This window comes from Rhea americana, unplaced genomic scaffold, assembly GCF_003343005.1.
Source record: "Rhea americana isolate MKP2758 unplaced genomic scaffold, rheAme1 scaffold_314, whole genome shotgun sequence".
NCBI classification, from domain to species: Eukaryota; Metazoa; Chordata; class Aves; order Rheiformes; family Rheidae; genus Rhea; species Rhea americana.
Window position 1 is genome coordinate 766660 of NW_028186440.1, and position 13305 is coordinate 779964.

The 13305-nt window shown below is 46.0% G+C and overlaps 1 protein-coding gene across 8 annotated transcripts in view; it reads left to right on the plus strand.

Moving 5' to 3' along the window:
- The window catches only part of AMOTL1 (angiomotin like 1), a 108323-nt gene that overhangs the window by 49481 nt on the left and 45537 nt on the right, over window positions 1-13305 (plus strand). For 7 of the 8 annotated variants that reach the window (XM_085310265.1, XM_085310264.1, XM_085310266.1 and 4 more), the window contains 2 exons: window positions 2446-2595; window positions 5603-6506. In XM_085310265.1, coding sequence (XP_085166391.1) covers window positions 2446-2595; window positions 5603-6506 — 1054 coding nt within the window. Of the gene's footprint in view, window positions 1-2445; window positions 2596-5602; window positions 6507-13305 lie in introns of those variants that run through there. The other variant, XM_085310267.1, reaches the window with a different exon arrangement.

Here is a 13305-nt window from a genome sequence, read left to right on the forward strand (position 1 = left end):
TAAGCTTTCAAGTCTTGTATTATTGGGCACCGTCTGGATTATGGCCGTGCCCCAAGCACTGGTGCTTTCAGTAACTGTTCCCTGTTTTACACCTAAGCTGGTTTCCTGCACCAATTAAACCTGGCGTTGTATTAAAATCTACAGTGAATGATCATAAAACATCATTAYAGTGTAACAAGGACCTGAGCAAAGCAAAGAGAATGATTTCTGCCTGGGTTGRGGCCACTTTGTTTTTACTCTGGTGTAATAGAGATCTGAAACCAAGCAAWTTGACAGATGATTACATTTACCAGTCCTAGCAATTTTAGTACAAGATTTTACATTATTGCTGTGCTACAGCCCCAGCCCCCAAAGAAAAGATGTTAGATAAGAAATTCTGCTGTTATTACAGAAAAATACATCTTTATTCTCCAGTTTTGTGTCTAGGAAAATTTGAAAACATGACCTGAGGGTACCTTCTTGCTCAAAACTCAGTGAATAAAAGCAAGCAAGAATTTATTAACATTTTTTTTTATTTTAATTTCTGTTTGGTGAATGGTAACTGGTAATTGCTGACTATTTAGGTTGCCTATACTGCTTGAAACAGTTTGTCTTCCTTGTGCATGTGGATTTTCTTTGTTCCATTGCTGTATTTAGCTATTATTTATAAAACGAGCCTGTCTCAAAAATATTTTGTTTCATGCAAAATTTGTGATTCCAAAGCAGGACTCTATGAGTGAAGGAGCAGGGAATGGTACCTTTAATATTATTTTGTAGCAGAATATGGTAGTAACATTGGAAATAAAGATTTTTGAGATTTCTTGAGTCAGTGTCAACACAAATTCCAGACTAGTCTAACATGCTAATTTTGACAAACATATTTGTCTGTCTGCTCAATTGAACAATCTTCCTCCCTTGCACTCTAAATATAGATAACTGCTATAGAGATTCATGCATAATATGAATAATAAAGTGATGAATTCATTAACATTTCACAGAAATGCTTATTTCCTCTCCTCTGGGCACAGAAGAAAATCGTATCTTCGTGCTTGTAGAGAGGAAGGGCTAGACCCTGTCCTTTGTTACAACCCTGCTGCCCTACTCAGCACAGGGGTGGTAATTTTAGTGATGTTTCATAAGGAAAACGGAGAGTAAAGCAACATCTCAGTGTGATATATGGTAGTGAATACGCAGTTAGCCTGAATGGCAACCACAGACAGGATTAATCATTCCAGATCACCCGTGGCTGGTAGTGTGTGCTGCAGAGCATGGGGTTGCTAGCACCTCTGTGTTGGAATTGCCCAGGCCCCATGTCAGTGGGTCTCCTGCCCCACCGTGATGTGCATATGCTCCTCCAAAGCCACCACAAGCCCTCTGCCTTCTGCACAAGTCTGTCAGTGTTGGAGGTTGATAGCTACTTACTGGGCTACAACAGGGAACCAGGAGTATAAATGGACAATTCTGCTGCGTCCTGGGAGCACCAGGGTGAACTCAGGGTGAGGAAATGGTTGCACCCATGGTCCTTGTCCTCGAAGAGCCTTTGATTTTGAAGGCTGAGGAAGTACTCGGAGAAAGGAGGCAGGGAAGGCAAAAGTGAGCGGAGATGAACATGGGGTGAATACTGTTCACATCTTAATGTTGCTATGACGCATTTTCAAGGCACTTGTTAAAATAGGAACCTTCAGAGACAAACAGCCCTGACAGCAGTTTTGAGATGAGCCTAATGCACTGCTCTTCAGGAGAGCCTGTTTCTACTCACTAGTTATGAAAGGAGCCTAGGGTGATTAGTTTAAGTCTTAGATGTCTATTAGATGCCTAAGTTAGGGCATGTGAATCCTATGCTGAGAGTCAGTTAGCCTGAGATATTTCTGTGCTTCTCCAGCTATATCCTCTCTTTACCATATTAAGAACATCTGGACAAAGTGATTTATAAACTCACTCTCTCTTGATAATGTTGGCTGTATCTTATGTCCTAGTAATTTTCTGTGTTACTGAACTATTGTTCGTGAGTGAGCGGATTTTGAAGTAAAGCCTTTCACAGGCTTTGGCTGCTACTGAACATGCCACTGGGTTTTCAGCTCTCCTTTCCTTCTTTTTACCCACAGTGTCTTTCAGTTTTACTCTCGCTCTGTTGGATTCTTGTTCTGGGGTCATTCCATCATTTGTGAACTCCTCACTACCAACTTTTGTAAGTGAGGCTGGGTCGGGCTTGCATAGTACCTGGATTGGGGACCTCAACAGCTAGGCTGGATCAGTGCCTGAAACAGCTCTGATGACTTGGTGGCTGCTGCTCATTCATCAGGGTGACGAGGATAGCAAAGGTGTTTGGCTGGGTGGCCCCAGCAGAGCTTCTCAGCTCATCTAGCTACACTCAAGAAAATTATTTTGGACTTCTATCAAGTCACGGTTTCATATTTTTTCATTCAGTTGGTTTATTTATTGACATCTCATTTTTCTTTCTTACAGGCTCCCCATCTGTTTGTTACAAGCCTACTAGCCCAGCCCAGATACTGGAAGACACTGGCTTTCTTTACCCAGATCACCAGTTGTTTGCTGGCAGGCATGAAGTTTCTCCGTTGACAGCTGAAGCAATCAGTGGTGCTAAAGAGAAAGCTGGTAAGTGGGCAGCCACACTTGCATACCAACCCATCACCTTTACTTCTGTGTTTTTCCCTGAACATAAATTGAACAGTTTAGACTATTTACAAATAACACTTAAAGCATGGTAGGCCAGTTCCTCACCCCCAGCAGAGTCAAAGGAGCTTTTGACTTCAGTGTTATGACCGACCATCATTTTTCGCTTGCACTTGTGGAGGACGCACCATTTCTGCTTGTCCTTCAGTACTTGGTTGTTCTGCGCTGAACAGCTGGACTGTGGTCCATAGCTCTTTGCCAAAGAAACAAGACTGCAGGTGCCCAGTGGAAGGCACACTGAGGTCGATCCGCAAAAGCTGGCAGATATCTCCCAGATATAAGGATGCCAACAGTGCAGGAGCACATATCCTGGTGGAGTATGATAAAGAGCTGTGTTGACTGTATGACATTGTTATTCTCCACTTTCACCAGACTCACCTCAGTCATGTTCTTGTAACCTAGACTGTGAACTTTTGGATATGTGAGAGAGGTTTTGTACTGCAAGTCTGCAAAAATGTCCAGTACGATGAGGCTTCTGCGCAGTACTATAATGTGAATAAAGCTGTAACAGTTAGCTTTAACTGCAGTGGCATATAAATTAGATGCATACTTGGCTATTGGGCAGACAGGTAAATGTGTGTGTGTGTGTGTCTGTGTGCATCTTGTTGACTGAAAAAACATGGCTATCAATGGCTTTCTGATGTCAGTAGGACGGCTGCCGTTTGCAGCAGGGAAAGGAATGTATTTTAGCGCTGTACAACTCCTCTGCTTACAGGCCAGCTGTGTGGAAAGCAGGAGAGCACAACCTTTACCTGCCAGTGTAGTATTAAGTTGATGTCTACAGCCTAATTAAAACATCTGGCTGTGATTATACCTTGACTTGCCACCTCAGCCTAGTCCAGACAGTATTGTCCTGTGTCCCCAGCAATGGAGAACTCAGGTCTTGGCATTCCCCTTGCTGGGGTCTGCCAGCAGCATGCCCTGGCAGCGCTCAGCATGGCTTTCAGGTGTCAAGAGTCCTACCCGAGGGCAAGCCGCAGGCTGGCCCTATCCCAGCTCGTGCACACCATCCCGACTCCTGCACACCACCCCGCCAAGCCAACAGACTTGCGGAAACCTGGCAGCCGGGCTGCAGTCTCCACATCCAGCCAGTCAGGGAGAYGGGCTGACACTGTTGTCCAAGGGAAAATAGAGGAGAGGTATCATTTGTAAGGTTGACGTGTAATGAGGCAGCCTGGGAATCTCTTTCCCTCCAGAGTGCCACAATCATATTTAAGCTTTTGCCACAAAAATGTTAGTGGAAATGACCTATTCTCATAGCTAAGAGCCGAAGGCTGTTCTTCTCTGGCTACTGGGTTGTATGTAAATTGTCCCACAGCATGTGCAATACAGATGGAACCTCAGGGAAATACCAGATCTCAAGAGAAAGTTTGCTTTTTAACTAGTTTCAAATGCCAAAAAACAAATGTAAGTACTTCTGAAGAACTCCTTTGAGAATTGGAAACAGCAGGATAGAGAAGTAAAGTTGCCAAGAATGACCTCAAAAACTGAACTCCAAACAGCACTTCCTTCATGCCTAGAAAAATGCGAGGACTTTGTCCAAAGTGGAGAGCTTAATTTCCCTTTCATCCATACAGGGGTCTTTGAGTATTCCTGTGGGTCTCAGGTGCCATTCTTAGAGACACATTACACTTAGATGGGATGGGAGCACCTGGAGGGATCCCGACCTCCTGGCATTGCTTGTCATGAGATGCTTAGTTCCAGGCAAGYGCCACTGTTTCTATCACTTTCTGCAGGTTATAAAGCCCAAGAAACCAATGAGGGCGAGTTGGAAGAGGGAACAGGAATCCATTTAAAGTAATATTTGGCACCAATGCCCAACCTGTGCATCTTCACCACAGATTGCAGAATCACTCAGCAGTTTGTCCCACACAAATGGAGCTTGCAGGGCTTGTAGGTTTACTTAAACACGATTGTCTTGGGTGCAAAACTTGTATCATCACCTCTGAATTATTTCAGTCGTCTATATTACAGCTTTTTATCTAATCTGTCTGCCCTTTTTAAGATGTTGGTGTTTTATCTGTGGCCCTAACATCTTCCTTGTATTCACTGAGCACAAGGTAGTATTAACTCATTTAGAAATATCATTATTAGCCAGAAAGGAAATTACTGTACTAAAACAAAATGCCAGAGCATAGACTCCTCTTTAATTATGCTCCTAGAACCCTTTTATTTTCGGTATCATTTCAAAGCTTTTTCTGTGAGACATACTACATTTACTTTTTTGTGGCAGGCAGTGCACTTAGGAGGGGATACAACCCATCTATCTTTGGCTATCAAAAATCTATCATCTCATTTAGTATTACCATGTAGGCTAGCTGTGTAATCCATGGAAGGCATTTCCAGGGAGTGATTTATGTAATTCATACTAAGTTGCTATCTTAGAATAGATTGATTTTTTCTCTGAAACTGCCTGTGTCTCTAGGCGAGGAGTTCAGAGCCATGGGCAGGGGATGGGTGCACGGAGCATATTGAGGGGATATTGAGGGGATATTGAGGGGAAGGCTAGGAAGAGGATGGGGATATGTTTCTCTTATTGTGAAAGAATAAAGGATGCAGCTGGGGGCAAGGGGCTAGCAGCAGTGTAGGGAGCAAGAGTTGAGTATGGAGGAGAGCTGAAAAGCTTTGGGGGAAAGGGAAGAGCTCCATGGTTTTTATCCCTCCTTCAAACACATTCTCTCTGCTCTTAAAGAGACCTTGAAGAGCATCTTCAGAAAGGGGAGAACTGAGAAAGATAATTTTGACCTCAGGGTGTGGGAGGACAGGAGCCAGGAGGAGCAGCTGGACCACTCCTCCATCTGGCTGGCTTGGACTCATTTGTAGGTGGCCAAAACTCAGCTGCACCCCAACTGGGAAATAATACACCTTCTCCACAGGTGCAAGGCCTCCTGAAAGTGCTAAACCCTACCTCTCCTCTCTTTCTGCCTAGCTGAGGAACCGCTTTGCACCTTGCACCCTCCCAATTTCCTCCGGCTCTCAGAGGTGGAGATGCGAGGGTCGGAGGAGGCGGCCGCGGGCACGGTACTGCAGCGCCTGATCCAGGAGCAGCTGAGGTATGGCAACCCCAACGAGAACATGAACCTGCTGGCAATTCAGCACCAGGCCACGGGGAGCGCAGGGCCCTCCAACAGCACTACCAGCACTCTCTCTTCCACAGAAAACCTCGCGCAAGAAGAGCCACAAATGCTCCAGCAGTCAGCCCGCCAAGAACCTCAGGGGCAGGAGCACCAGGGGGACAATACGGTGATGGAGAAGCAGGCACGGGCGACGCAGCCCCAGCAGAACAACGAAGAGCTGCCCACCTACGAGGAGGCCAAGGCCCAGTCCCAATTTTTCCGAGGCCAGCAGCCGGGAGCGGTTGGCCCGGGCTTTTACGTCGCTGGCGTGTCCAGTCAGAAGTCCAGGACTGAAGGGAGAGCAACGGTGAACCGGGCCAACAGTGGGCAGGCGCATAAGGAYGAAGCGCTGAAGGAGCTCAAACAGGGTCACGTCCGCTCGCTCAGCGAGAGGATAATGCAGCTCTCGCTGGAGAGAAACGGTGCTAAGCAACACCCACCTACCTCAGGGAGCAGCMAGGGGTTCAAAGCAGCAGCGCCGGCCCCGACGCCCGCGAAGGGCATGGACCCGCGGGGCCCGCCGCCCGAGTACCCCTACAAAGCCAAGCAGGCRGTGGCCCCCGTGAGCAAGGCGCCCGAGCACGGGCTCTTCTTCGGCGACCAGCATGCGGCGATGGTGCAGGATGTTCTCAAACCCTCCTACGTGGCTCCTCAGCCGGCCCGCACCGAAGTCGCCATCGTTAGATACCAGCCGCCCCCCGAGTACGGAGTCACCAGGTAATTCTGGCTTCCTGGGTTTGCTCTGCGCTTTCCTATGTCCTCCTTGGCTAGACGGGTTTTTRCACTTAAGTTGCACCTGCTCTGAGGTGACACGGTTGCTTTCTTAAACCACCTTGTAAAATTTGAAGGTGAACAAAACGTTGTCCAGAACTCCAGAGAAAGGAGTGTGTTACTCTGCGGGCRTTTTTTCTCATGAAACAGTTTCAGCTCAGGAGTTAGGTTGCACAAAATTTCCCCAGGGCTAGCATTTCTAAAAATATCTGGTGCGTGCCATAAATAATTGTCTTCTAAGAGGTAAAAGCTCAGATCTAACTGGAGAGACGTGGAGGAACATGTGTGGCCCTGATTCGGCACTCGCAGGAAATGGCCGGACTCCCGTTGACTTCTGCAGCCTTTTAGTCTTGTATAAACCTATCTCCTGTGAGCTTGAACCTCATTTACACTGCGGCGACTTTGTACCTCCTGTTGGATAAACAAGCCTGCGAGTAGAAATAAATTTATTACCATTTCGATATRTTTTTTGCGCTCTGTGCCCGAACATCAGGGCCCGTAATCTATCGGATGCCGTCTGTCTAGGTGTGCCAAGGTGGTGGAGTGCTCAGTCACGGCCCTGCATGTGAGGAGGAGTCGAGTTTCTTTGGTTTGCCTGGCTGTGACAGAGGGTAAAACCTGGGCCAGGCACTGCTTGTTTTTGAACTTTCAGAAAACTTAGAAAATGCGTATTATGTTCTCAGTTTCATCATTGTCTTAATTTCTTTTTGCATGAAAAGCCAGAAACATTCACATCTATCCAGTTAAACTAGAACCCAGTCCATGGTCTAGTCCTGTATTTCGATGGTGAAATGACACACTGTGCTGGACCTCTGCAGAACTGTGATTTTCACATTTTGTAATTCATACAGAAGAGAAACATTTTAGAAATGAGATTTGGCCTATAGTATTTTATCTGAGAGTACAAAATGCTACTTTTGTGATTTCTACTTTAACCTAAGCCCAATATCCTCAAGATCTTCAAAACCTCAAACTGAAAAAAAAAATAAAATAAAAAATTAAACTCCCTTTAAAGCCTGGTTCTGAGATGAAGAGGCAGCTCTTTATTTCAGAGCTTCCTTGTTACTCAATGATATTTTCCTCGGTAAGGCGAAATTCTTCCTTTCACAAAGAGGGCTATATAAAGTGTATACATCACTTATGTCCTACTTAAATCTGCCAAACAGAGCTTCCACGGGACTTTTATGGTGCTTGGCCCCTTGTGCTGGGCCTCTGCATGAGAGCAGGTTTTATTCCAAGCGCATTAAAAATAATCTTGAATGTTTACTTCCTGTGAGCTGATTCCTGAAAGCGGCTAGGACCCTGCCAGACGCTGCGGATCCCGCCGCGATTTGCCTGCTCGGATGCGAAGGCAGAGGCTGGCCCCACGCGTGACTTAGCGGGGCAGCCGTAGGCCGGGGGACTGCTCCGCTAAGGTGTTTTTCCTGCTGAACATAAATGTAAATGTTCCTGAGTTTCCGTCCCACCACTTTTTGACCTCTTGGAACAATATTTTGCCAGCCTCACCGGATTTGRCAGGCGCGGGTCACCTCACGTGGAGGTCAGTGTTTTCCGGTTTGGAAGTTGTCTAATGAGGCCTTTAGTGACCCCCAAATCCCTGGAGGTTTTGTAGGCTTTGCATTTTGGTGCACAGCTCGGTGTGTGTGCTTTCTGTTTTTTGCYGAAGCACAGGCATGGAGAAGAGGTGGAGCAGCTGCCCGTGTTTTCCCAGCCCCAGATCTCCCTTTCCAAAAWTTTTAAGGCATAAAATCAGAGAGTGAATATCATAGCTTTCAGCGCTCGGAAAAAATTCCGGTTTTGTTCCCAAACAGGCAAATTTAGAGAGCCGCTTTGGTGAATATCGCAAAATGGCGGTGACAAGCGCAGGGAAGAGCACGACGCCGGGCRCGAGCTCCGCTCCTGTCGGCCCGTGCTGCCGCCCGCCGCGCCGTCCCCCCGGCCGGGGAGCGCCCCTGGCGTTCCTCCCGCGAAGCACGTGTGTTGATTGCCAGCGCTCACTGTCCGGGCTTTCTGTAATTTTTCAGAACAAATGATATTTTTAAGAGCTATCCGAAAATCTGTTTATGCTGAGAAACAACTCTACGAACTTGACTCTAATGGGGTCAAGTTGAGGCAATGCTCTTGGGAAGCCTGACAGGATTCCTGCAGTAATTCAGTACGCTAACAAACATTTCAGCCCCCAAACAGATTAAGCACCACGTAAAAGGAGCTGGTCTATTTTTTTTTTTAATGGCTCTTGAAAAATGCTGATTCAGTAACCAAAGAGCGTGGTCTGCTCAGTCCGTTTGAATATCCCTGCGCGACCTGGTGTGCCGCSCTGCGTGTCGTAACGCCGCCAGGCTGGGTTGCCTCCTGTGGTGAACCGGGAATCGTATTAGGTGAGAAGTCCTCCGAGGAAGTTTGCAAACCTCTCCCRGATACCTGGGAAGTATGGCTGAGCCTGAGAGGTCCCTGGGTGTCGGTGAGGCTTTTCACGCCGGCAGCCGGCRGCCTTGCCGTCGCCTCGAGGACGCCTGCTGCGGCGGGGAGAGAGGTCCCCTCGGCTCATGGTGGAGGGAGCTGCTTATTCCCGGGAAGTTATCGCAGTTTGGCCCTCCAATGCCGCCAGCAAGTGGATGCTTGCCACTAGGGCATATTCTTTTTATATGCATGACCAAGGAGAAATAGTCCCACATGCAGGTGCTCTGGAGGGAGCCTTTTTGCAGCAGAGGGAGCAGAGACTCTTGAATTTGCAGACTTTTAAAGAAAAACTCAGCTACTGTCTTTCTTGTACTGTCTTTCTCTGCATTTCCAGCAGTTGGTTAGGATGTTTCCCTGCCTGGGGCGCGGGTTATTTACCAAAGATAGATTTAGCCTAAGGAATATGATCTTACGCTTTCTATAAGGCGAACTGTAGGCGCTTGGGATTACCCCTGGGAAGAGCTGCTYTCTCTCTGCTGACGGAGAGTCTTGCCTTTGCGAACGCGTCCCCAGCTGTTTTGAGAGGCGTGCGGCTGGGTTTCCCGGCAGCATGCATGGGCTGTCYCCTCTCCATGGCACAGTCTATCCAGCTGTGGAGCCGTCCCTCTGCCTGCCTGCTGCGAGCTTTGCTTGGGAGTCAGGCTGCCTGCCCAGCTCCGCTCTGTCCTCYGCTCTGCTGGTCTGCAGTGTGTCTGCACGAGTCGGTGTATTTGTTGAATCCTTCTGGGAGGAAGCAGCAGCACTAGACCTGGGTCRTGGTGTGCAAACAGGGATTTTCAGGCCTCTTCTCATTCCTTTCCTGTGATGCCTGCATTTGAGRGGATGTTTCCTGCCTCCCTGCTCCTGCTGGCTACATGGCAAGCTGTAACTCCTGCTAGCAGCCAGGATGCTTGTGTACAGCCTGAAGCTCTTCATTTGCAGGCCACAACTCAGTAGGGATACTTTGAATTTACACTTGTGCTCTGCAAATCTTGTGCCATTGCTCTGCAAAGCAGCTGTGGACGGGGAACGTGTGGCTGTGTGGGAAGTGAGGCTCCTAGTCTTGCTGGCCAAGTGGTGGTCTTCCTCCTCATCTTGGGCTTGCTGGTATGATAGTTTTTTTGGTACAGTGACAGCAACTTTGCACAGCAAATGGCTGGTCACACTGAAATACTCAGCACTGGCATTGTCCAGACTTGTTCTTAATTGGTAAGAACTTGTTTGATTTCTTCTCCTGTGCTGTGCCCCAGCTTATAACTGGCCCTATGGACTGCAGATTCCCATACAGCCTTGTTATCAGGGAAGATTTGGGTGACAAAAGCGTTTGGAAAGTGGCTGTAATCCCTGTGTGCTCATCACTTTTCATTTCTCCAGCTCTGCGAGTGCATTTCARTAAGGCTTTTTGTGCAGCTCCATTAGACAAAAGCCAGTGTGCTCTAGTAGTTCGTTGTGTGATTCACAGGACAGACTYGTCCAGGTCTAGAATGCTCTTAGTTAAAATACAATTTCATAAATCGCCTGTTCTCCAAGTACTCATCTGTATCGAGAATGTTAAGATAGATTAGCTGTCTGGTGGTGGTAGCTGTCTCTCTGACTAGAGGAGTCATCACACCTCCCTGTGAGAAGTGAAGAAGCAGCAATTAGATGAGTAAGAAGCCTAGTCTGAGAGGCATCCTCTAAACATCCCTGGAGGAGAGCCATGAGCTGGCATGGGGCTGTGTTATGCTGTCTGGTTATTTCCAAATATGAACTGGTAGACAGCAGCTTTTCTGTGCCTCTGCCATTGCTCAGTTTTCCCAATTAACTGAACTCTGGAAAGACTTCCATGTGTTGTTTGGCCAGGAAGGAAGATGTCAGTAAGAGATGAAGTTGGAGTCTACCCATTTTCATAATGTTAATGGAGGAGTTGGGTTTGGAGATGCTTTTTTTTCTTCTCTGAGGTGAGAAGATCGAGCTTGTATCTACTTGGGAGGTCCTGGTGGTGGGACACTAATGTAAATAGAACTTTACCCGTGGTCATGTGTCAGTCACATACCCCAGCATGTCCCTTTCTCTCTCCTGGCCATGTTGTACCTGTGCCTGTCCCATCTAGACACCCTGAGGCACTGTGCAAATGGCTTCTTGCTTTTCATAACAGAGAGRGGCAAAGCATGAAGCAGCTTGATCTGGAAGAGAAACACGTGAGTATGAGGGATGGAAAAGACCTAGGATCACTAATCCCCCCTCTCCTCCCTAGTCATGGTGTGATGAGGAAAATGTGGCTGGAAACCCACAGATGTTGGCAGGAAGTTGTTGAAGGGGATGGAATAACTGCAGCTGCTGCTTAACTTGCTTTTTTGGTGTGATTTTCTTTTTCTTTTTTTTTCTTTCTTTCTTTTTTTTTTTTTTTTTTTTTGCAAGTGACTGACTTTTAAGTGAACACTGCCTTTATAATCGCTGTTGCCAAATCTCCCAACTTTACTGTAAATTTCCAGATATTTGGAATTTTACTGAAGACCTCTTAGAGTCGCGTGATGCTGCAAGAATCTCAGCTTTTACATAAATTAGATTTAGTGACCTCTGCTTTATGGGTATCATGGTTGCAAAGTAGAGCTTGAAGCCTGAAGCTTAAAAGGCCAAAAGACAAATAGAAAAGAAACCAATATTTATTCTTGTTGTAAAATATCATTATTTTTAAGGCAGTCACATGATGGTTGGGGCCCTGACTCATGACTTCTGAATGCTTTATGTTGGCCRAGTGTAATAACCTTTAAAAAACCTTTCCTTTCCTAGATGCTAGCTTCTAGAGTGTAGCTATGCTTGAATGATGTCTTTGCTAACTTTCCTTAGGTGCGTGTTTAGAAAGGCAAAAATTTTTAGCTACAAGGACTTGGAAATAATCAAATTTAGTCTTTTGCATGATACCCTGAATTAATTTCTGTTTGCAAAACATTCAGTCCTGATGATTAAAACATTCTCCTGCTGGAGAATCCATCATAGCCTTTACAGTCTTGTTCCACTAGCTAATTGCCATTTCTGGCAAAGATTTGCATCTTAGTTTAGTCTGTATTTTCTAGTTAGTGGTTTAGATTTTGCAATACTGTTGTCAGGTACAGAGCGGAATCCTCTGTTACCGGGTGTGTGTCCCTCCTGCCGATGCTTAAGAGCATGCTTAGGTCATCTCTCCTTTTCTTTGACACTTTACATAGATGGAGCCTGGAGCCCTTAATTCTTTCACTGTTGTCAGTAATCTTTTGCTCCACGTGGAAGGGAGAACAGGACACTGTTTTGCAGTACCAGCGGAACCAGAGGTGAACTGGYGATACAAATATAGTATCAACTCTGCAATATGGCTCAATATTCCCTGTTTATGTATCTCATAAATACTTAGTGTTTCAGACATTGTCATCCTAGGAACTCGCCATCTGGCTTTTTATCCATTAAAACATGTGAGGGTAGTTGCAGCCTGGGATAGAATTTCCTTTTATCGTAGCCTGCTCTATTTATTCCTAGGTGGATGAACTTATRCTTGGSCCTATTTAAGTACATATTGTTTCTTTGTACCCGGCTTATGCAATGATCTAAATCACTCAATGCAAGCAATGAATCCTTTTCATTGGTATCCATGACCTTTGTCAAATCCTGATAACTCTTGTCCAGAATGATTTGCTTCTCCACACTGTTAATAAAAAGTGAGTATAATGTGAATAAGGCCTTGAACTGGAAATACCACTGCTAGATGAGGATTCTTCACTCATAGTTACGTGCAGAAGTCTTTCATGCAGGTACCTTTTAATTTATTTTTAATTCTGATTGAATCCATGAGTTTTTAAAGTATGAAACTGAAGAATGGATTTGGAATGTTGTAAAGATAAGCCCATCTTTTGTGTGCCTCAGAACTTTCCAACCTGCTTAGATATAGAAGCCCATATTTAACTGCCAGAATAGTGTGTGGCTTCTTTGCTTACTTTTTTGTTAAAAAAGCCCTACATTACTGCTGTTTTCAGACAATCTGTTTATATTTACTCATTCAGCCACATGTCTGTGGCTGCTGAAGGGTGACAGTGAAGTCCTTTCATCGCTCTGAGGCATCTCAGTAATGCTGGTACTTTGGCAGCATGGCAGAGCTGATGGGTATCACTGGAATGAGTACCTAAACTCCAACATCAAAGTTGACTTCTGCTGAACTTTCTTTGTGAGTTTAGCACAACCTTGAGCATTGTTCAGAAGGCTACCCTGCCAGGTGATGTGGAAGCTGAGAGCGATGAGTGATGTAGGAGGAGAGAAAGATCATATGCTGTTTTGGATGATGTTGCAGATTGTGGCA